Source organism: Lycium barbarum, chromosome 9, assembly GCF_019175385.1.
Source record: "Lycium barbarum isolate Lr01 chromosome 9, ASM1917538v2, whole genome shotgun sequence".
Taxonomy (NCBI): domain Eukaryota; kingdom Viridiplantae; phylum Streptophyta; class Magnoliopsida; order Solanales; family Solanaceae; genus Lycium; species Lycium barbarum.
Window position 1 is genome coordinate 114780121 of NC_083345.1, and position 24303 is coordinate 114804423.

Genomic DNA, 24303 nt, shown 5'->3' on the forward strand with positions numbered 1-24303 from the left:
TAACATTTTTGACACAGCACACATATATGAAAATTCACTAAATTTTATAAAAATTATTGGAATTAGATTGGAAAAATGACAGCAAAAGCAGATGACATTTTGCAGCTTCCCAATGAAAAGTTGAACAGAGTTCAGTCAGATTGTCTGTTTTGGGAGAAATAACTTTTTAAATAAGAAATAATATATGAATAAAAATTGGCTTATTTACCGACCCCTTAAACTTATAAGCAAATTTTATGAGATAATGAATCAAAAAGGCTAAAGTCATCAGTAGACCTTTGAATTTGTCCGTGAAATCCATCTAGACCTCCCAACTGAGATTCCTACAAGAGGGCGATCCAGAATTTTAAGACGTGGAGCACGATTATCTTAATATAAACGCCAGCAAAAATTTTAATGATGATTGAGGGATAATATTGTATCGGATCGATCACTAATAATGTAGCAGTGACGAAAATATAAGTATATAGGTCAAATATCTATAATAAATAAAATTTAACATAGTGAAGCAAATGAAAGAGATAACTCAATGGCTAAGGCTGTGTAACATGTGGTGACAGTGCAGGCTAGAATCTGGACGAGCTCATTTAACGATTATTATTTTCCTAAAAATAGACTCAAAAAAATAATTAAAAGTGACATTCGGGTTCAATTCGGGGTGACATGTAAGGGAAGCAGCAGTTACAGCCACCGTGCTCCAAAGACACTTTTATTTATTAGGATATACAATTAAATATATACTAATTTCTCAATATATACATATATATATATATATATATATATATATATATATATATATATATATAAAAAAAAAATTCAAAGGGTGAGAGTTCACGTGTATCCTCCGATATGACATTTATTGTGCCATAAAGACACATTGAGCTGACATGTCATTATGCCTGTTGCTCACTTTTTTAAAGAGCGTGACAAACATATAATATGCCATTGATGTGGGTCCCAAATGTCAAGTGTCAACAGGAAGAAAAAAAAGACAACAATTTTTTTTTTCTCTATCTCCCCATCATCTTCTCTACCACCGTCCATTACTTCACCAATAGCACCACCCGAACTTTTTAACTTTTTTTTTCTTTTTTTCAAGTGAAGGTAATTTTTAGATAGCACGCCCTATAATTACAAAATCACTTGTTTGAAAAAAGTTTCTGAAATTTTACAAAACAGTTTTTCACAAGTTTTTTCAGGAGAAAATTTCTTCTTTCACTTTAGTGACAAAACAATTAAACTATTACTCCATTACACAAGCACGTTAGATCTTTCCATAATTTTTTTGTCTAAATTAAATTCAGGAGTAACAATAGCTAAAGCTCCCCTTTCTCTTTTCAGCTCTAAGTTGGTATACACGAACTTTCAACTCAAAACTTCCTTTGATTCCAATATTTTCAACAATACTCAACATTGGCTACCCGCAAGACACTTAGCCTGTTTGGCCAAGCTTATTTGTTTATTTTAAAAAAAATGAGGTGTTTGGCCAAGCTTTTGGGAGAAAATAAGTGTTTTTGGGGAGCAGTAGAAGCAGTTTTTCAGAAGCTAAAAAAAAAAACTTTTGCTCAAAAGCACTCTTTTGAAAAGTACTTTTGAGAAAAATACACATAGAAACACTTTTTAAAAGCTTGGTCAAGCACTAATTGCTGCTCAAAAGTATTTTTTAAATTAATTGGCCAAACACAAACTGTTTTTAGTCAAAAATACTTTTTTAGAAAAACACTTTTAAAAAAAATACTTTTTAAAATAAGTTATTTTTAGAAACTTGACCAAACAGGCTATTACTCTCCAAATCATCAAACCTCCGAGTATAATTTGAGCTAGGTTTATTTAGGGTTTGGGGAAGAGAATGGATGGTGGTTTTGGGGAAGAGAATAAATTTTTAGTATTTTTCTTTTACTTTGCCGATGTGTATTTTTTTTATTGGTTTGTTTGCCATGTCCCAGCAAGTGATATCCACGCACTTACATGACAATATAATTGTTAAATTTGTGTCTACATGGCACAGTAAACGTCTTTTTAGAGGGTTCAGATGATAGGAATCTCAATTGGGGGTCTAAATGAATTTTACGTACAAGTTTGAGGGTCAGTCGATGACTTGAGTCAATCAAAAACTACCCCCTAAACTATCGTGTTTTTATTAGTTTCATATTTAAACATCTCAGGATTTAGCACCTGAACGTTATAGTTCAGCGGGTTAATATAACTTAGACATAGTTTAAGTATGAAGGAGGGATTTAGCACCTGAAAATTATAGTTCGGGGATAACGTAAACTAGACATAATTTGAGTATGAAACAATAAATTTGTGATAGTTTAAGGGGATTTTGATCTATTATCTCAAATAGAAATTTTTTTGGGGTGTTCTCTAGTGTCCATTAAGTAGATAAGTTAACCACTTAAAATATGTCATCTCCTCTAATTATATGCATTCGTCTCAATAAGTCGTAAAACCTCATGTATTTTCTAATTAAGAGTTGATATGTATAATTAAAGAAAATAACATATTTTATGTGGTTAACTTAACTACTTAAGAAACGCTTTATCATGTATTCGGGTGCTCTGTTGAAATAACCCATAATTCAATTGTCCAAATGAAATTTATTGACATATTTAAGGGGCTACCAATATACTAAGCCATATAAATATCCTTAGCGAACAGGTTAACAATTTCAGCACATAGGAAAAATCCTTGGATCTTTGAACGTGGCAATTTAAAGTTAAAACTCCACTATTACATTGTGGAGTTTGTACTGGCATTTCTCAATTACATGTCAAATTTCAAGGTTTTCATGAAATTTGAATAAAGGCTTAAGTCATCGACAGACCCTCGAACTTATCTGTGAAATTCATTGAACCCTTTCAACTGAGACTCGAACCATCTGAACCCTCAAAAACCACTATTATTGTGTCATTTAAACACAAAATAAGAAAATTGTGTTTCACGACTCTTAAGCGAGTGAATGTATGTAATATCATATTTTTCCTTTTAATTTTTGTAAAACCCAACTATCTTCCTATTCTTGTTCGTGGATGGTATTGTGAACCATTAAGGATTGCTTATTCGTCTAAATGCTTTGTCTTTAGAGAAGGAGTCAAATTTGGGTCCTTGAATTAGACGGAAAAATCATTTTTATAGCAAAACTTCATAGTGTCCGACGAAATCCTTGCTAATTGATGATTTTTCTGGTGATGACATGTAATGGATTGATGAGCCGAAATTGAGTTAAAATTGGCAATATCTATAGTGATGTTCGTTGGGCGGGCTGGTGGGGTCAAAGGAAGATGGAAGAGATTTTTTTTTTCTTGTTTCTTTTTTCTCCATTTCTCCATTTTATTTTTATTTTAAAAACTAAAATCCACGTGTCTGTCGTAATTTGCTATTCTTGCACGCACCATTTGTATATTGTTGCATATTTATTTTGTATTCAAGTGGCACAGTAAAAGTGATTTTGGAGGGTTCAAATGGTAGGAGTCTTAGTTGGGGGATCTAAATGAATTTCACGGATAAATTTGAGGATCTGTCGATAACTTAAGCCTTGAATAAATATTAAAGCTTCAAATTATTCATGAAGTTTGAATAAAGGTTAGGATTTCACGGAGTTTGAAATAGATATCACGAGTGAAATAATATTAAAAGATTATTTTCCTAATGGTACCTCTATAAAAATTTAAAAATATGTATCATGAGTGAATAAAAAAATATACGTATCATGACTGATATATACATCATAAAAACGTGGAATGATTATTTCACTAATGATGCCTCTTTTGAACTCCACGGCAATGTCCTAGAGTTCCAGCTTTCATGATTGTTCTTGAAGTTCGAACAAGTGTGACTATAAAAAAGCTTTTGCGAAATAATAGGACCATTAGTTAAAAAATCTTCAAGTTCGAATTTATAAAAATGAACTTAAACTCCATGAAAAATTCTTGAAGCCTCGAATTTGTGGACTTTGTCATCTACTTGCTTTTGTGCTAGTTTCCTTTCCCATCACCAACTGCTTCTTATTCTCTTGTCAATGGCTTCTGTGATACTTGGCATCCTTTCCCAGTATATTTACCTACAATTATTTTAAACACAACAGAGCCTCAGTTTTGAATCTAAATTTTGGGAGAGTGAATTGTATAGAGCATTATATAATCATAGAGATCTAAGGTAGATCCTTTATATGGAAAAAATCATAAAGCAGTTGTTAGGAAATTTGATACATGATGAAATATCAAAATTTTGTGTCCCTTTAGCTGGGAATAAATAAGAAAATAGCTGCAAGTCCCACAATGTTACATCGGGAAACGAATCTAGTCTTTTCGCAATCTAATATTCCTTCCATCCCAAAAATAGTTTTAATTTTCTCTATATTTAAAAATAATTTATAGTCAAATAAATATTTTAAGCTTGTTTTGGATCATATATTTTAAAATTCTTTCTTTATTTCTTTAACTTCGTGTCAAGTCAAACTAAGACAATCTTTTTGAGACGGAGGAAATATACAAATTCAACAGTGTTTTTGAGATATAGAAAACAGGAAGGAGACTTGGAGAGAATTTTTCTGGAGTTCCTATATCTTTTTTCCACTCAAGTTTGAAAACTTTCATATCAAATAGGTCATATACTCTATTTACTCTCTCAACAGCCAGGGTCAGCTCAAAATTGACCATTAACAGTACAATCAACACAACTTGAAACCTTCTGAGATTTCGTGTAACTTCAAAAGTTAACATTAAGGCAGAATAATCCTTTTACTTTTACTTGTTCCGTTTTGACATCTCGGTCCTCTACTTCACGGAGTTTCATCCACACCCCTAAACTCAACAAATACGAATTTATTTAAAAACGCCTGACTGTTAACCGGGCTTAAGTGGCATTGTCATGGCTGAGGTGGACAAAACGCGTGAGATACACGCATATAAAGTGAGCGACACCTTCTAACTTTTACTGGAAAAAAAAAAAAATTAAAACAAAAGAATGAAAAAACATAAAAAAAATATTAAATTCTAACCAAAATATCCTCTCCTTAAGCCGCCATTACTGTCAGACCTTTGCTTCATCATCTCCCTGTCTTCATCCATTTTCTTATTTATTTTCCTTTTCCAATCAATATTTTTCAATTTCTTACTAATCTCGTCCCCACAAATTGCAAGTCAGAAAGTTCCATTTTAGGCATTTCTGACAATAGGTTCTGTCTTAAATCACGAACGAAAATTTTAAAAGGTCAGTCCAAATTTGATCGAGAGGGGAGGGGGGTTGGGGAGTCAACAAGAAGAAGGAGGTTTGATGTGTTTGGGACCTTGAGTGGTAGAATTCCTCATTCCAATCGGCTCAGGAGCTTCAAGTTTCTCCCGTGTCAAATACTTGGCATTATCACATTTCAATTATGATTCTACTCATCTATTTCAAAAGAAGAAAAGGCTGCTAAAAGCTGGCTCTTACAAACCTCCACCTCCTTGAAAAGAAAAAATGAAGTCGTGGTGTATGGAAAAGGAAGAGATGAAATCCTGGAGAGAGAGAGAGAGAGAGGAGAAAGTTTGGGAATATTTTATTCTTTAGTTTTGCGAAAAATAGATAAATTTGGAACACTTAAAAAAATATTTTTTTGTGAAAATAAATGATGATATGACAGTATTTATCTGAGGTGGATCTGATGTGTCCTCCACGTCAAGGGTAAGTGAGCGACACACAGCGTTTAAAAGATTAGGATTCATGGAATTCAGGTGTTTGGATGGAACGTCGTGAAGTAGGGGACTGGAATGTTAAAACATAACAAGTACAAGTGTCAATTAGGCTGCCTAACATTAAAATCATCTCGGTAAAAATTGTTTTTGGTTCCACAAGAACTCCATATTCTTACAACAAAAGGGACAAGGGGAATAATAATAACATATGCTAACACACAGCATGGTCAAGAAAATAAAAGAAGATCAAAAAATATACTCACAATGGAAATGCACTATAGGTATTGTGCCATTGTTGATGAGTTCAAACTTGTAAGTATCTCCTACTTGAACACCATTTGCTTTTTCGAACTGTCGCCATCCACTTGTAATTCCAAAGTGGCGTTGCATTCGCCCTAGCTGCGCTAACCATAATCTCTGCTTTTCATCGACAAGAATCATCTCACTTCTATTCATCAAGCCATTTAATTTTACAAAATCCATTGGAAGATACTGCTCAAATTTATCCCAATATATAGATCAATACGGCATTATCACAAAAAACAAACAATTAGCAAATGTTATTACTAAATTTGTTCAAATGACTCTTACCAAAATAGCTTTTGTGGGGGTGTAAGGTTTGATAGTAGATATAAAATGAGGGTTGGCATCAGCAGATGTTGAAGCAGGTATTTGTGATATCCGAGTAGTCACGTCCAAGGTCTTAAGCGTAAGGTCTATTACTGCTTTAAAGAAACCAAGAAAAGAAGAAGAAACTTTACAATTATAATGCGCATAATAGTAGCAATATTAAAGAAGAAATCCAAAGTGACATTAGTATTGCCAGCTCACTCTTTACTTTGTTTTCTCATAACAGTAAAAATACCAATGATCATATCAAGCTTATTTTTTTTCAACACTTCTAGTCTTCAAGAGTCTTTGCTGAAGCATCCCAGAGAAATTTAGTCCGCAAATGAGACTTGGATAGACACTAACTAAGTTGCTCGGACTCTGGTGAGGGTACCCGACATGGATGCGGATCTGAGGGTCGGATTCAACACAATCTAAATTTTAACATTCGGATGTACGGATCCGGTATGGATACGAGTGCTGGGAGACGGCTAACAAAATTCAAAATTATAAAAATAGTGCCATAAAGATATTCTAAATTTTGAGAGATATTATGTGGAAAACTTACATGTATGTTGTAGAATTCAATCTTTCATTCTCCAAGATGGGCATTAAAAAACACAAATTAATTGTCAACAAATCAACGTGCTAATAACTAAATTAGAAATTATCCCTCTTTCCTATGAGAAAGAAAACATTATAAATAGCAAATGTTGACCAAGAGGAAAAGTTAAAAAGGATTGAAGGTATGTCATTTCCCACGTCTTCAATCCGTTTTATCTTTTATTTTGCAACAAATATGAAGAGTCCATGCAACTTAGGACACCGACATCTGAAATTTCTTTAGCAGTGCCAACAAAAGGTTAAGTCCAACTTCACCCAAGTTCCTCCAAGGGGGCAGAGAGGCCATCAAAATAGGTTCCATAACAAGCTTTAGTTGCTTCCTTGATATGTGTATTAAAGAAGATAAACGATGTCAAGCGAATGCAGGAAGTCCTTAAAAAATTTAAATGATGTGTGAATAATCTTGAACTACTTCAGCATTTTCGAAAAAATAATAATCTTGAACTATCCTTATTATCCCTTTCAGAGTATGGAATAATGATGATAGCTATGCTCTTTGCTTTCTAAATTACCAATTCTTTGCTCTCATAATGTTGAACCCATGCACGTTCAGCTGCGCATGTGCACAAATGGCGTTTATGCACTGGTGGAATTGCACACCTCCTCAGTGGCGGACCCATGTGCAAATTTTGGGTGCTCCAGCACCCATTAAACTCAATCACGGAGTGTATAGCTGTATAGAAAATATAAAGGAAACAAATATAAATAGTTAATAGAGCACCCTCGAACTCAAAATCCTGAGTCCGCGACTGCACCTCCTTAAGTTGCCCCATGTGTCCAGCCACACAGGACACTTAATACCAAAAATGACATACCTATCTTCAGGATTGACATGGCTTCGGCAGGCTGAATCATTGTTGAATGGGGTACTAGAAACCTGAAACCTTAAGGTGTCTGCCAATGGACAACTGATTCCAGTAATTATAGCGGTCCTATTTTCCACCTCATACACATGTTCAGCAAAAGAAACTAGAAATGATGGCATATCTACAATTTGACTAGGCAACCCGCGTAGATATTGTTGGGAATTATCTGCAAGCACCGTGTCTTTCTTTGAGTCACCATCTTCCAAATCAGATTCATCAGCGAGTACCTTTTCTATTACTTTGAACAGTGAAAAATACAGCTCAATTCAACTGACAATAGCTAGTGCAGAATAGATAGAAGGGGGATAACAGCTCAGACTAATGAGGATGAGAGGCACAAGCTCAGAATGGTGATGAGAGGAAACATACGAATTTAATCAACTATACACATGCCCCTATTGCTCCGGCAAGGCTCTATTTATCTAACCTGGATCCCAAACATAGCCACTTAATATAGTGTTGGGCTGCTGCTTCTGCCTGAGACACCTACACAGTTCTTCAAATAGCCCATTGGCTTATACTGGTTCGAGCCCATTCATAACATAGTAATATAGAAGTTACTTCCCCAGTAACTCCATTTACACTCTCAACAATCAGGGTCAGCTCCAAATTAATCATTAACAGTACAATCAACACAATTTGAAATCTTCAAGAGTTCGTGCAAAGTTTAACGTAACACTAAAAAATGTCAGTAAAAATTGTCTTGGTTCCACAACAACTCCCATATCTTTTAATAAAAGGAACAAAGAGGAAATATAACAACATATACTAACACAGAGAAGGTCATGAAACTAAAAGAAGATTAAAAAAATACTCACAATGGAGTGTTAAAAGTGCCAATGGTCTGCTTGAAGAAAGATGCAGTAATGATATTATCGAACTCCATCAAAGTCATATTGGGACTCATGAAAAGATATTGATAAGGAATGGATAGGGATTAGGGACACATCAAAAGATTCGGTCCCCAAGTTATATTCGTGTTTTGTCGAAATAGCGGAATGGCAGTCACCGCGACGGCCACCACCAATGAGATTAAACAAGATATTGACAACAAAGATTGATTAGCCAAAAGTGCACGAGGAGGCTCATATCCCAAGATTATATGGAGAAGATCTAAGCACAAATGAGGACCAATTGGTCAAAGTAACGCAAATCATTTAAGGTTGTAACGGACATTATGTGGTTTCGGTAAGAAGAAGCACCTATAAGAGTGTTAAGTACAATTGAATGTACGTTTTCATGATGAAAAGGAAAGATATGTCGAGAAGCACACTTCCCAGTTTTAGTAAAAACCGAGTAAATCTTCATGCCACCATCATGGCCACGTTACATAAGTTAGTGGTAATGCGAATGGGGACGACGTCTAATGGTGCCTAAGAATGCACACGAGGTTGTTAACTTGCAGATTCATCACGTATAAAATAATTGTATTATAATACGTGGAAATTGATTATTATTGTGATGCTATTAATGTTCATTTCAGTAATTACGCTATGTTGATCTACTGTTTTGAAGTTCTAATTTCCTTTATAAGATCATAAACTACTGCGTTATTCTCATGTCACAATATATCTCCAGAAAAGTGGAGGACTAAACTGCATCTCTGACGGACTTTAAAGATCTTTACCTTTGAAATCAAATTTCAAACAGTTTGCTTGGGTAAAATTTTAAAAGGGTTAGTCATTCATGAAGAACATGTTTTACAGTATGGAGAATCAAACATTAATAAAGTAATAATTTTGTCGAAGATGCAATATAGTGTCATGGTGCATTTAACAAAGTAAACAGATCTTGACAAAAAGAGGTTGCTTAAATTGAGAAAACTTACCGTGAAATTTCCATATTGGTTTTTCTCCATTAGCAACAACCTCAAAACTCATATAATCTCCTTCCTTTAAGTCATTCGCAATGCAAAATTCACCCACTCCACCTACATGGACTATAGAATTGTGGGTAGCTAGTCTCAAGTTCCATGATCTTTGTCTTCCATCTCTGATAATCACACTTTTCTTGTTGATGAGACCATTTGCCGTTGCAAATTTTTTAGGAAGGCGCTGAAATGGTTTATAACAATTTGCACATATGATATGCTTCATACTTTTGCTGAAATGTTTCCTTTAGCCTGAAATTTCTTGACGGGTTAAAAGAAATGATTTTTGGGACTTACCAAGTAACCCTTTGAAAGGAAATATGATCTGACAGGGCACTTAAAATGAGATTGACCGAAAGAGTTGTAAGTAGCAGATTCTTCCTTGGGAAAAGCCTTTCTTGTTGACATGATGTTGGAGTTTGGTTTGTCTGTTACATCGATAATTGTAGACAACTCCATGTCAAGAAAATTAAATATGAAAAATTTGATTACAATCAAAACATGAATAGCATCTAAACATCCACCCCATACATTAGTTACTCCCACAATTTCAATTTGTTTGTCTGACTTTCCTTTTTAGTTTGTTTAAAAAAAGAATGCCTCTTTCCTTTTTTGGCAACTCTTTAATTCCAACTTTTCACATGACATTTTTAACACCACAAGATTAAAACGCATCTTGATACATTCTATATATCTTTAGTTTAGACCACACGATTCAAAAGTCTTTCTTTACTTTCTTAAACTTCGTGTCAAGTCAAAACCAGACAAACAAATTAAAACGGAGGGAGGGAGTAGTTTTTAATCTAAACTAGCTGAAACTTATGTTAAGATTAAGGGGCTCTAAAGATCTTACCTTTGAATTCAAATTTCTTGCAAGTCTCTTCAACAGTATGGGCTTCTTTTTCTTCTTGCAAATACTCTGCATATTCTCTGTCACAATGACTTGAATCAAAGATGGTAATCTCAAACTCCATGTTTCCTTCGTGTCTGAACACCAACATATCTCCCAATTGCAGATCATGCTCCTTCGCGAACTTTTCCCAACCCTCTTCGAATCGCTGTCCATTCAGCTTCACCAGCCACTTCTTACCAGCCCTTCTCAGTACTGCACGTTTAATATGCTCGTGTCCCTTGAGATACTTCAAGAAACCTATAGGAATTTTCTGCAGTACAACAATATGTATAATCAGAATTACCTTGTCCCAAAAATGATATCCTTCTTAGTATTAATTAGCTGGAAATTCTAAAAGGGGATTTAAGAAACACTGCACTAAAGATTTTCTTTATATAGAGGGGATTCAACAAGTTTTTATATGTATACATATACACAATAATGATTATGTCTTAGTATGCAGAAATGCAAGGCAACGCTTCAAACATAGCGGGAGCTTTATGCACCGGGCTGCCCATTAGTCCTAAACAAGTTGAGTTCGGCTATATGGATCCCCCACTTGTTCATTTAAGCTCATCATCATACTAAATAAAATGAACTTGTCCCAGATCACTATTCTGTACTATTTTTCTACCTAGTTAAACAATTATAAAAAGTTCATAAGGACTGTGGTTATCATACATTGCAACATAGAGTAGACAAAAGGAAAGATGAAAAAGAAAATGAAAGGCTTACTCACAAGACCATGCTTGAACCCTGGCTGAATTGGTTTGAGAAAATGAGGTTTCATTGGAGGGATTTTCATGGCAGTTACTTTAAAAATTGTGCCCCTTTCTGTTTTGTCAGAGTAAATTTATTCTAACTGCTACAAATTATGTAGTAAAGTCAAGTCAATAAAATTACTTGACTTCAATTGTTTGTTTATAAATAAAGAAAACTAAAACAAGAACAGTAAGGAGGAGGAACTTTATTAATCTTATAATAATTAATGGGAAAGGAATGAAGAATAATTTAATTGGATTAGAATACATTAATGTTAATGGCCTCAGTTTTTCAGCTACGGTGGGAAAAAATAGGGTTTTCAAGGAAGACCCATTTTGATTTGTTGGGTGGGCGGGTTTTCAAGGTCTTTGATATGGATCTTCTTTCGGGTTCAAAACAAGTGTTCACTTAGTCTTTTTTTATATCCGTTAGAAAAACACCAACTTCTAAGAACAAAATATGTATTTTGTTTAAATTATTGTTATTTAATAAGACTCTTGCTTATTTATTTGACTTAAGTAAATAGACAGATATGAAAAAATTAAATTAATTCGTAATTGATTTTGGCAAGTAAACTCTTCTCTTATTTTTAGCCGGGGGAGGATGTTAGTATTTATGGGATCCATATCTACAAATATGACCAAGTGATTTTGTAAGAGAAAAAGCACAAATTGAGTGATTTTATTGATACAAAATTAAATTTAACTGACTTTATTATGTAATTTCTCATAACTGAGTAAATAGTACTCCCTCCATTAGGGGTGTCAATGGTTTTCAAAAAATCGACTTAACCGACCGAACCGTACTATATCGAACCGATTTTTAGGTTTCTTTTAATAAAACCGACGGTTTTTGTATAAATTTATAACCGTACCGAATAATTAGGTAAGTTTTTAATTTTATAAAAATAAACCGAAAAAATACCGAACCGAACCGAATAAGTTTATATATGCAAAATATATTTTACATAGTAAATTTAAATATAATAAAATATTAAAATGTTCGACTTGGGTTTGGGATGATGAAAATGACTACAAGCAGGCAACGTAATTAACACCTAAAGTTCTAACTCTGAAACCTATTATATTGCTTCTATTGAAATTAAATTAGTTCTAGCACCTTGAGTAGTAAATAGTAACCTACACGGTATTACAACGATCTTGGATAGAAAGCTAGAAAGTATTAGATATCTTTTCTCTCGTATGATTTTAACTTCTCTTGTTGGATACTCAATCTTAGTAGTCTCAGTTCTTGAGTCTCATCTCGATTGATCCCCCCTCGTGCGATCTAAAATATATTTTATGTTGTTGCTTAACATTATTTTACGCAACCATAGAATAGTAGGATCAATCTCTATTATCGTTGTCTTTCATGTTTTCTTGATTCATCACCTTTTAATCAGTAAAAATATTTAGAGAGTGTTTGTCAAAGTCCTATAGAAGTATGTATGATATTATGTCTTTAACTTTTACTACTGACTATAATATGATGTTCTTTTTAAAAAAAAAAAATCGAAAATTAACCGAACCGTACCAATACCGAAGAGAAATTGACATGATGGGACGGTTTCGAAAAGTCTAATATTGGTTCTACAAAATGAAATAACCGAAAAATTGATATGGTATAAATTTTATAAAATAACTGCATGAATCGTACCATTGACACCCCTACCCTCCATTCCAAAATAAGTGTCTCTTTTAGCTCATGCATACCCTTTAAGAAACTGCTCACTTCTAGAAAATTAGGAGTATTTTTACCAACTTACCCCTAATTAATGCTTAGAAAAAGAAAAGTTATTTAATGATTCTTGATAATAAATAAGGGTAAGTTTGGAAGAATAGAATTAATTTCTTCTTAAAATCCTAAAGTATCACTTATTTTGGAACAAAATAAAAAGTCTAAAAGAACATTTATTTTGGAACGAAGGGAGTAATATTTTGAGAAATTTACCCGTTTTGTGATTGATATAATTGAAAGTTGAAACCTCAGTTCGGGGATGCAATGATTTGGCATGTAAGACATGAAGAATGAATTACACACATATTGTCCCTTCCGAGACATCCGATTAAAAAAAAAAAAGATTACTGTTGATGGAACATTATAATTTGAGGTTCAATTGAACCTCAAATTTTTGATACAGGGTAAAAATTTATGTGTAAAAAATTACTAAAATTATAATAAATAGTAGATATAAATTCATAACTTTAGAAAAATAATGGTTTAATGATAAAAATTTAAAATGTTGAATCCCTAAAATTTAAATTCTAGATCCGCCTCTGATTACACATATATAAATAATCACTAAATGTCTTAACAATTGTTACAATCTACATTCCTTCCGTCTCATATTACTTGTCTATTTTTCTCTTTGCATGCTCCTAAAGGAATCATAATTAAATATGTATTTTTACTACCTTATTCTTATCTATCTCAAATAAATATACTGTAATCAATACTCTCTCCGAACAAAAAAAAAGTGCTCACTTAACTATTTGCACACTCTTTAAGAAAATATCAACTCCTAGACAAAAATAAGTAATTTGATTAAACTACCCCTAATTAAATAAGCATTGAGATTTGATCATATGACACTTAATATAGAAAAATCTGAAGAAAAAAAAAAGTTAATTCTTTCTTAATTTGATAAGTGGATACTCTTTTTGATAAAAAAAAGGCTAGATGGACACTTTTTTTTTATTCGGAGGGAGTATCGACTATTTTCAAGAACATTTAATATGAAGAATAAGATGAGAAATATTTAATTAATTTTATAAGATGAGAAATATTTAATTAATTTTATAAGATGAGAAATATTTAATTAATTTTATTTTAATTTTATAAATAAATAAATAAATAATTAGGACATATATTTTTAGTAAAATGTGGACAAATGTATGGGACTGAGGAATATAGTTATAAATGGAAATGGTGACAGCAAAGGTACCTTTTCAAGGCAGTGAACAGTGTAAGGCAGACGACATTTTGCAGCTTCCCAAAGAAAAGTTGAACATAGTTTGTTCCGGCCCAGTACAAATTTGAAAATATGGAAAGTTGTGGATCCTATTTGTGTATTTTTTTTTTAATTTATTTTCTATCCCCTCCAAGGAGCTACCATTTTTTGGCTCCTAAGGTGACTAGAATCCACAAAGTCGGATTGGAAATGGAGAGCGCCTACCGTTAAAATATCCAACATCATGATTTAAGGGATTGTGAACTCCCTTAGACAATCATCCCCGCATAAATTATTTTTTTGGATTGAATTACACCTAAGATCTATTTCTTTAACCTTACACAACCTTACACTTATGAGCAACCCCATTTGTGTATCATTTTCCTCAACAGGCCCTTTCATTTATTACATTTTTTTTTTATCCAGCATCAAGCACTCATTCTCCTTTATCAAGATACCAATGTTTATACCCAACTCTCCTTCTCTCCATCAACTTCCTTAAAACACATTTCCATATCAGTCTCTCCTTTAGCCCAAACCCATCTAGTGGGCTGGTTTTCTATTTCTCCCAACACTTTTTTAAAGTCATTATTGAACACTGATGGTTCAGTTCTGAAGAGAGTTTCCAGAAGTGACGGTCTGAATATTTGACATTTTTGTTGTTACCTGTGGAGAAGAAAGAGAACGGAAGTCGTGGGGAAGAAATGTGGGTCATTTGAACTTTTGTCCCTATTGTGCTGGTCTTTAACCCCATGTTTGGATGGTTGTTTCTTGTGGTTCGTGACTGTTTTGTTTTCTACGAAATCATGTTTATTTTCGTTATTTTTAAAATTATATTGTATGGTGTTGTAAATTCGTTGTAATTTCGTAGTTATATCACCATGAAAAACCTAATTTTTATAATTACAATTTGGTGATTTTTGCGTGGTTACGTATTTTATTTTTTCATTATACCTCACCCCATCCACCCTCCTCCATACACACAAAACCCACTCCACCACCAAGCACGCTCACTACCCTGTCTTTTTTCCACCCCATAACCACCCACCCCTCACCACTTACTTATTTTTTAAAATTCCCATTTTATCCTTTAACTTAATAGTATATATATATATATATATATATATATATATATATATATATATATATATATATATATATATATTAGTTTATAATTAAGGATTAAGGGTATTTTAGTAAATTTACGTGTTATTATACAGTACCAAACCGTCAAAGCAAATAATAAAAATGTTATTAAACCATAACAAACGATGCCACCCATTCAAACATTGTATTCAATAATACAGTACAACACAATACCATACTATACATTATGAAACCATGGATAAGGACCATCCAAACAGTTTTACCCCCTGTAACAAATAATTTTTTTTAAGTTTATATTTTTATGTTGTAATATCTCATTGCCCATAAAAACTTATGTCCACTAGGCATAAACTCCATTGCAAAGGATAAAAATTAAAGACCCGTCCATATATAAAGGGTAAAAATAAAAGACCAACCCATTTGAAGGGTAATTCATGCCATTTCTTAAATATGGGTTGGCAACGGAAAAGAGGATTCATGAGAAATAGGTTAATTAAGCAAATTTGAATAAAATTGTAAAATTTCTCGTCGATCAGCCGTAAACTTATAATCAATCAGAAAAAGATACAAACATCAAAAGCAGCAAAAATTAGTAGGATTGTTTGTTTTTGGAGAAATAGCTAAATACTGCTTAAGTTAAAAATAATATTTGAATAAAAATATCCTCAGCTAAATCAAGGAACAATTTAAGCACATAGGAATTTTTTTTAGATCTTTGAATTGTGGCAATATACCCTCCAACATTTCGTTGTGGAGTTTGTATTGGCAATTTTTAACTGCATTTCAAACGTTAGGAATTTTTCATGAAATTTTAAGCTTAAAAAAATTCATGAAGTTTGTATAGTTTAAAACTTCATGAATTTCTCATGAAGTTTGAAATAGGTATCATGAGTGAATAATGTTAAAAGATTATTTCTCTTATGATACCTCGTGATAAAATTTTAATAAATGTATCATGAGTGAAATAATGATAATACATATATATTTTAAAATATATCTCATGAGTGAAATATGTATATGATAAAAACATGAAAATATCATTTCACTCATGATACATCTTTTGAACTCCAGGGCAATGTCCTCAAGTTTCATGAAAACGAAAAAAAAAAAGAAATTTTAAAAGGTCGTTTTACTTCGTTGATTGTTTTCTGAAGTTCAAACAACTGTTGTTGTAATTTTTTTCGATCAATGAAATCTCTGGAGAGTCCCCTGATTCATACTTATACAGTTGAAACTTCAAGGCTTTGTAATAAAATTATAATAAAAACATCCTCAGATTCAAATTTATAAAAGTGAACTCAAGCTCAATGAATTCTTTTGTTAAGTTCAAACTGATTAAAGTTGAAATTCCCAAAAAAATCCTGAAATTTGAATTGCATACCTAATCATTTTTCCTAATTGGTTAAAGTAACTTGCAAGGGTATTTAGCTTTAACACATTCCAATGTTCTTCCAAATGTCCTTTTTTTGCCTAGTTTCATATACAATCTTTTATAATTAGTACACAAATTAACTCCTCAGCTTAAGTGTGATGTATCACAATTTAAATCTGGCATTTAGGCCATGATCAGCAACCAACATTCTTCTATCCGCTCCAAGCTTATCGACTTATTATATGTTATATATTGAGGCACTATTCCTCTACTGTGAGTTTACAAAGCATGTTCTTTATCGATTTGATAAACTAAGCAAGATATACTAGTTGCACTAGTTAGGAAACATGTTATGATATGTGCATTTTATATACGTGTCTGAGGATCATAACATGACTTCATGTCTACCAATTTGATATAATTTAATTGCACTGTTTGTCTTAACTCTTACGTGCTTTTGTTTGTTGAGATGGTGGTCATGATGAAGTGTGATGAGTTGGTTATGGACGATTTACTGAAATGCATAGTTCAACCCATGTAAGAATGTGCTATATGACAGTCTATTGAAACAGCCTGAAATAAGAATCCTCCACATGAAACTCTATTTTTTCACCGAAAATTTATTGAGTCAATGGCACACAGTTCAAAACTCGGTGGATAAAACTTTTCCCCTCCACACTTATCCACCTATATACAAAACCTTTTTTGAGGCATGGTTCGAACTTGTGACGTGCGTCTAACCATTGTTGCGTTCTTATCACTAGACCAAAACCATGTGGGCCCACAGGAACTCTACTTCTACTCATTTTTCCCTGGTTTGATTACAATGGACAAGAATATAAAAGGCAACCATAATCTAATTACTAATCATGCATGAAAGGATACTTCAAAAAAGAAGTAGGACATATCATACAGCTGATCAAAGTAGCCATTTTGAGATTTAGCAAAATGTACTAGATCCAAAAACATTACATCCACTTTAGTGCTAGTTTCCTTTCCCATCACCAACTGCTTCATATTATCTTGTCAATAGCTTCTGTGATGCTTGGCATCCTTGCCAGTGTATTTACCTTCAAACAAAACATAGTCACAGATTTGAATCTAAATTTTGGAAACTGAATAGTATAGAGCATTATATAATCATAGAGATCTGAGATAGATCCTTTATATGGAAAATAATCATAAAGCAATTGTTAGGAAATTTGATGCATGATGAAATATCAAAATATTATGGACACAAAAATTTGTGACCCTTTAGCAGGGGATAAAAAAGAAAATGGCTGCAAGTCCAGAATGTTTCATCGGAAAGCGAATCTGGTCTTTTCACACCCTAAAATACAAATTCAACAATGGTTTTGAGATATAGAGAACAGAAGGAGATCTGGAGAGAACTTATCTGGAATTACTTTATCTTTTCACTCAAAGTTGACCTCAACTTTCACATCAGATAGTCATATCTGTTGTTAGAGAAATTGACATACAAGTACAACCGACCAACATAATGGCAAGAAATAGCCCAATCTTCCTCTTATTGGCCCGCATTGACAATTTAAGTAAAAAATATGACAAACTGTAGCCACTCACCTCCAGTAGAAAACAAAATCCAAACATGTTTTAACACAATACACGGACGGATACTCACATAGAGCACAAATTCACACACTATCAGATATAAAATTACTTCCCTGAGTAACTCCATTTACCCTTATCACTAGTCAGGGTCAGCTTACAATTAACAGTACAATCAACACAATTTGGAACAATCAAATTTCGTGCAACTTCAGAAGTTAACATAACATTAAAAATTGCTTTTGGTTCCACAACAACTCCCATATTCTAATAACAAAAGGGACAAATAGGAAAAATGACAACATACTAACACACAGTATGGTCATGAAACTAAAAGAAGACAAAAAAAAAAAAAAAAAACTCACAATGGAAATGCACTATAGGTATTCTGCCACTGCCATTGTTGGTGAGTTCAAACTTGTAAGTATCTCCTACTTGAACACCATTTGCATTTATGAACTGTCGCCATCCCCTTTTGATTCCATAATGATTATTGTCAATTCGCCCTAGGCACACTGACCACGATCTCCGTTTTTCATCCACGAGAATCAACTCATGTCTATTCAGTAAGCCATTTGATTTTACAAAATCCATCGGAAGATACTGCTCAAATTTATCCCAATACATAGATAAATACCGCATTATCACAAAAAAAAAAAAAAAATTGTTCAAATCACTCTTACCAAATAAGGATATCTGTTGGTGTAAGGTTTAATAGTAGATAAAAAATGAGGGTTGGCATCAGCAGATGTTGAAGCAGCTACTTGTGATTTGGAAGTAGTCACGTCCAAGGTCTTAAGCCTAAGATCTGTTATTCCTTTAAAGTAACCAAGAAAAGGAGAAAGAAGAAATGTTACAATCATAAATGGAATGAAAAGACACGGGTATTTGACACAACTAGAAAGGTTATTTTTTCTCCAGACCTTTATCTGACATTCTTTCAGCATCCAAATTCTTCTTCTTTACTTCAGGCTGGAGGGATGGACTTCCCCTCAAATCTAGTTTTATTAATTGAAAAAACAATTTTAGAACTGAAAATGAAAGATGGATTTAAAACCATTTTTTTTTTTTTTTTTTGAAGAGCTAACCAGAGTAGCTTTCTTGTGCCGAGGGTCTACCGGAAATAGCCTCTTTACCTCCCAGGGTAGGGTTAAGGTCTGTTTACACTCTACCCTCCCCAGACCCCACTTTGTGGGATTTCACTGGGTATGTTGTTGTAACCAGAGTAGGGGTTTCTACCAGACTCAAAAGCTTTTCACAGTAAATGTAATTTTCTAAAGAAAAAAAAAAGCAGCAGTATTATTTGCTTGTCCACTGTTTCCAAGCAAAATACTTCCTCTACACACTTTTCAGAACGAAAAGTCTCTACATTATAAGACTTTGTCGTCGGATGAACCACGGGAATTCGGAATTTGTAAGACTTCATAAAAACTAGAGAAATATGTCAGATAAATTAATAAGATTAACAGCAGAATGCTATGCCAAATAAGCAGAGGATAATGCTACAAACCAGGGCAACAAAATGGAATTGATCAGCGCTAAAAAAAAAAAAAGCAAAGGCAGATCTACGTTGAAAAGAATATCAACCAAGGTCAGTTAACAGAAAATGCGTGGACCCAAAAATTCGGAGGAGCATTGACAAAGACAAAGTAAGAGTAGATGAAGAACACACAAAAACATGATAGATGACTATCCAAAGCAGCAAGAGGTAATATGGGTGCTACTTTGTATGTTGCAAATCTGTCTTATACATCACCACCTCAAATTGTTATGTGCAATTTGGATATCGATTCTAATGTGTGTCCAGTAATTATGATTCAAACCACAGAAATCGTGAATATAAAAAAGTTAATAACTAGCTAGATAGGATCCTTGTAACTATAAAGTCATCTCGCCATAAATTTAAAGTAGTACATATTAGTTAAATAGTAGAAAACAGGACGAAATTTTAAGACAAGGGCTTAGATGAGAAACTTGCCATGAACTCTGAATATAGGTGTTTCTCCATTGGAAACTATTTCAACCATTAAGCGATCTCCTTCCTTTAAGCAATTTGTAATGCAGAATTCACGCCATCCACTTCCTATGTAGGTGTTTTTGCCGTTTGTATACAGACTAAACGTCAATGACCTTTCCTCGTCCCTCATAATTATCATACATTTCCTGTCGTTGAGTCTGTTTTCTTGTGCGAATTGCTTTGGAATACACTGAAACAATTTATAACCAGTTGCAAATAAAAGGTCAATATGATATCTGTGTTTTACACTTCTGAATTATCGAAGAGATAAGTGTTCTCATAAGCTTATGCAAGAAATGAATTCATCTTTTTTTTTTTTTTTTGGGTTCGTTCTTTGATTTTTTTCAGCGTAATATAGTCAAAGTATAATGTTCTTGTGAACTTACCAGACAGTACTTTGAAAGGCAATAAGGTATAATAGTACAAATGAAATGAGAGTGACTGAGATGCATGTCCTTATAAGCAGCTTCTACACTGGGGAAACCCTTGCCTGATGTCTTGATGTAGGGCTTTGGTTTTTCTGTTACATTTGTTAATTACACACAAAGTCATGTAAGAAAAGAATGCAAAAAACAAAAGGGAACTTACACATTTGGCCGCTCGACCAAAAATATTTACAGTCGTTAGCCAATATATATATATATATATATGCTTTTCTTGAGCCAAGGGTCAATTCGAAACAGTCTCTCTACCTCATAAAGGTAGGGTAAGGTCTGTGTACACCCCCACCCTCCCCACACTCCACTTGTGGGGATTTCATTGGGTATGTTGTTGTAGCCGATATACATATATTATACCTCTATTGACTATTTTTTTGGGCGGACGGCTATTTAAGTTAATGTTTCAAAAATAAAACTTCATGAACAGAATTACAAAACAATAGCTTCACTGAGATAGAGCATGTCCTTAATTTCAGCTAAATGCAAATATATTGCATAACCTCTGGAGTTAAATAAACCACTCCCTCTTTTCCAGTTTATGTGAAAGGGTACGGAGTACGAGGGTCAATACACCTAATTTTGGGTGCGAATTAGAGCATACATTCTCGATGTTCTTTTATAAATAAATTTACATATTTGAAAACTACATGAAAAGTACTATAACTAAACAAAATTAATAATTCAAAATATTCAAAAGTAGTTTGAGAAAGTCAAAGAAAAAGTTGTTCGACCCTCCAAATAGTGATACCATCACATAAAATAGGACGCGGGAGTACTATTTTCAAATTGTCTAGCACTAGGTAGAAAAATAAACTAATGAAATAAGCATCATCAAAATTGTTCCACATATTCATACCGGCAATGCATTATTAGTACTATTCATTTATACTTTCCATTAAAATAAGCAAATTAATTTCCATAAATAACAAATACACAATAGGAAACCAAAAACAGAACAAATGAAGTTCACCTTTGAATTCAAATTCCTTGGAAGACTCTTCAATAATATGGGTTTTTTCTTCTTCTCTTTCATGAACTCTTTGTTCATATTCTCTCTCACAGTAAGTTAAATCAAAGACAGTGACCACAAATTCCATGTCTCCTTCATGTCTGAATACCAAAATATCTCCCAATTGTATATCATGATCCTTTACAAATTCTTCCCAACCCTCTTCTAGTCGCCGACCATTCACCTTCACGTGCCACTTTTTACTTGCCCTTCTCAGCATAGCATATTCATTCCTGTTTCCCTTCAGATACTTCAAGAAACCTATAGGAATTGTCTGCAGTACAACAATATATATGATTAGAATGGCCTTGTCCCATCATTATCATGTTCAACACAGAATGCAAATATACATGTCAAATTCCTAAAATGTCGACAAAATATTAAATTCTGACTCCATGGTTTCAAAAGTGTATTGATCAAAGACAATACAATTTTTCTAGAGGTGTCAACTGGCCGGGTTGAGTTGAATTTGTGTAGGTCAAAATAGACTGAGTTAATAAATGTGCGGATCATTAACCCACCCAAAGATAACTTGGGCTGAAATGGGTTGGGTAAAAATGCGCTAAATAATGGGTCATAGCACAACCCTCCCAACTCTTACCAACTTTTAATTTCTTTGTGTGCTTTCTTATAGTTTGTTTTAATTACCAAATAGCAATACTTTTTTTTTCTTTATTACACCTATATTTCGACATATCAAACAAAAAAATGAAAACTTTTTTCATGGATCAATTTGGGCTAGATATCGGCCGAACATTCAGATGAACTAAATTGAGTGAGTCAAAATGGACTTAATTAATAAATGGTGGGGTTTGGGTTTGTCATGTTTTCATGGACTAATTTTGTCACCCCAAATATTTTCTACCCAATAATCAATAAAAGAAGATTTATCTGTTGGGCCATGAGAATTATTACCTTTTTTTTCGGAATTTTTTCACTTTATTTGCAAATCAGCGTTTGGCCATGAAAATTCCAAATACAACTTGAAGTTGGGAAACACCTTGAAGTTGTATTTGGAATTTGAAAAACACGTACATTCAAACAACCAATTTTTTTTGCAAAAACTATAACAAGACACAACCCATCTTCAACTCCAACTTTAAAAATTCCAAATAAAGTGAAAAATATTTGGTTTCTATGGCCAAACGCCTACTTACTTACCCATTTGGCCATGATTATTCACTTTTTTCCAGATTTTGTTTTTCACTTTACTTGAAAAATAGTATTTGGCCATGAAAATTCCAAATACACCTTCATATTTGGAATTTGAGAAACACCTAAAACCCTGTTTTCACATTTGTTTTTCCACTTTGAGTACATTCAAACAACCAAATATTATTTGCAAAAACTATATAACCAAACACAACTCCAACTTCAAAAATTTTAAATAAAGTGAAAAATATTTTATTCCTATGAAAGTAAATTAGTTTATGCTTTTGATCTCATATTCTTTTCTGTGATCAACTCCCTCCTTCACTTCTGTATTACACATGCAGCAGACAAATAAAAGGAAAGATGAAACAATTGATTGAAAGTATTACTCCTTTCGTCCCAAAAAAGATTGTCCTCTTTTGACTTGACATCTTTTGACTTGACATAAAATTTAAGAAATAAAGGAAAGACTTTTGAAATGCGTGATCCAAAACAAGTCAATAATTGTGTGGCTGTAAATCATCTCATAAAATTAAATTATTTCTAAATATAGAAAGGGATAATTTTTTTACGACAGACTAAAAAGGAAATAAAGATAATCTTTTTGACCAGAGGGAGTAGACAATCTTTTTGGACAGAGGTAGTACTACTTATAATCTTTTTGAACAGAAGGAGTAGACAATCTTTTTGGAACAGAGGTAGTACTACTTACAAGTCCATTCTTGAAACCTGGCACAATGGGTTTGAAAAAATGAGGTTTCTTTGGACGGATTTTCATGGAGGCTCAAGAAATTAAATGTAATTAGTTTAAAGAGATGGTGCTCTCTTTGTTTTATATTACAGGCAAAATGAAAGAATTCAGGGGCTTTGGAAGCAACACAAATGGAGTGAAAGTGCTAATCGTGTGCAGGACATGTTTAAATGTCTCTTTTATAAAGTACTAATAATTGTGGTCTGTTTTTACTGAGCCCGGAACCAAAATGTCCTAAAAAAAAATATTTTGAATCAAAATATCCCAACAAAAAAAAAAAAGTTATCAAAATACCTTTAGCGCAGTAAATTACTGCGCTATAGTTCGTCCTCTTTTTTTTTTTTCGGCCCTTTTGGTTAACCCTTCTTCCATTACACTTTTTAACGTATTTTGACCATAGATTAATTATGCTTCGGGACCCCGAAACTTCAATATTTTATATAGAACCCTACTTTTTTTTTGTGCGATTAATAAGGCAGGATCAAGACATCAAGGATACGCAAAAGTTCGGGTGGCCGTTTTAGTGGCTGAAAAGTGCTCGAACGCCATTTTTGTTTGAAGGCTCGATGACATTTGCTTGAAGTTCTTTACGAATACTTAAACTTGTTCATTAATAATTAATCAAAAGTTAGTCAAAA

The 24303-nt window shown here is 33.1% G+C and overlaps 2 protein-coding genes across 8 annotated transcripts in view; both read right to left on the reverse strand.

Annotated features, from left to right (window-relative positions):
• Window positions 1-23828, reverse strand: part of LOC132609520 (B3 domain-containing protein REM17-like) — a 28600-nt gene extending 4772 nt beyond the window's left edge. Inside the window, exons 1-8 of one of the 5 annotated variants that reach the window (XM_060323550.1) lie at window positions 23627-23828; window positions 21724-22036; window positions 20700-20833; window positions 20275-20503; window positions 19220-19294; window positions 18980-19104; window positions 18662-18899; window positions 17386-17797 (exon numbers count right to left, since the gene is read on the reverse strand). In XM_060323550.1, coding sequence (XP_060179533.1) covers window positions 17754-17797; window positions 18662-18899; window positions 18980-19104; window positions 19220-19294; window positions 20275-20503; window positions 20700-20833; window positions 21724-22036; window positions 23627-23692 — 1224 coding nt within the window. In that variant the 5' untranslated portion in view covers window positions 23693-23828 and the 3' untranslated portion in view covers window positions 17386-17753. Of the gene's footprint in view, window positions 1-17385; window positions 17798-18661; window positions 18900-18979; window positions 19114-19219; window positions 19295-20274; window positions 20504-20699; window positions 20834-21723; window positions 22037-23626 lie in introns of those variants that run through there. The other 4 variants (XM_060323547.1, XM_060323545.1, XM_060323549.1 and 1 more) reach the window with 4 other exon arrangements.
• LOC132609522 (B3 domain-containing protein REM10-like) lies at window positions 3725-14991 on the reverse strand. 3 transcript variants are annotated; one of them, XM_060323555.1, is made up of 7 exons: window positions 14243-14991; window positions 10498-10807; window positions 9942-10072; window positions 9603-9828; window positions 6267-6397; window positions 5939-6167; window positions 3725-4063 (listed from the first exon to the last, which is right to left on the reverse strand). In XM_060323555.1, the coding sequence occupies exons 2-7, from the start codon at window positions 10643-10645 to the stop codon at window positions 4008-4010; spliced, it is 921 nt and encodes a 306-aa protein (XP_060179538.1). In that variant the 5' UTR covers window positions 10646-10807; window positions 14243-14991; the 3' UTR covers window positions 3725-4007. The 3 variants fall into 3 exon arrangements, with proteins under 3 accessions (XP_060179538.1, XP_060179536.1, XP_060179537.1); XM_060323553.1 differs by lacking the exon at window positions 14243-14991 and adding an exon at window positions 11276-11604; XM_060323554.1 differs by lacking the exon at window positions 14243-14991 and adding an exon at window positions 11272-11604.
• Window positions 23829-24303: the final 475 nt, after the last annotated feature.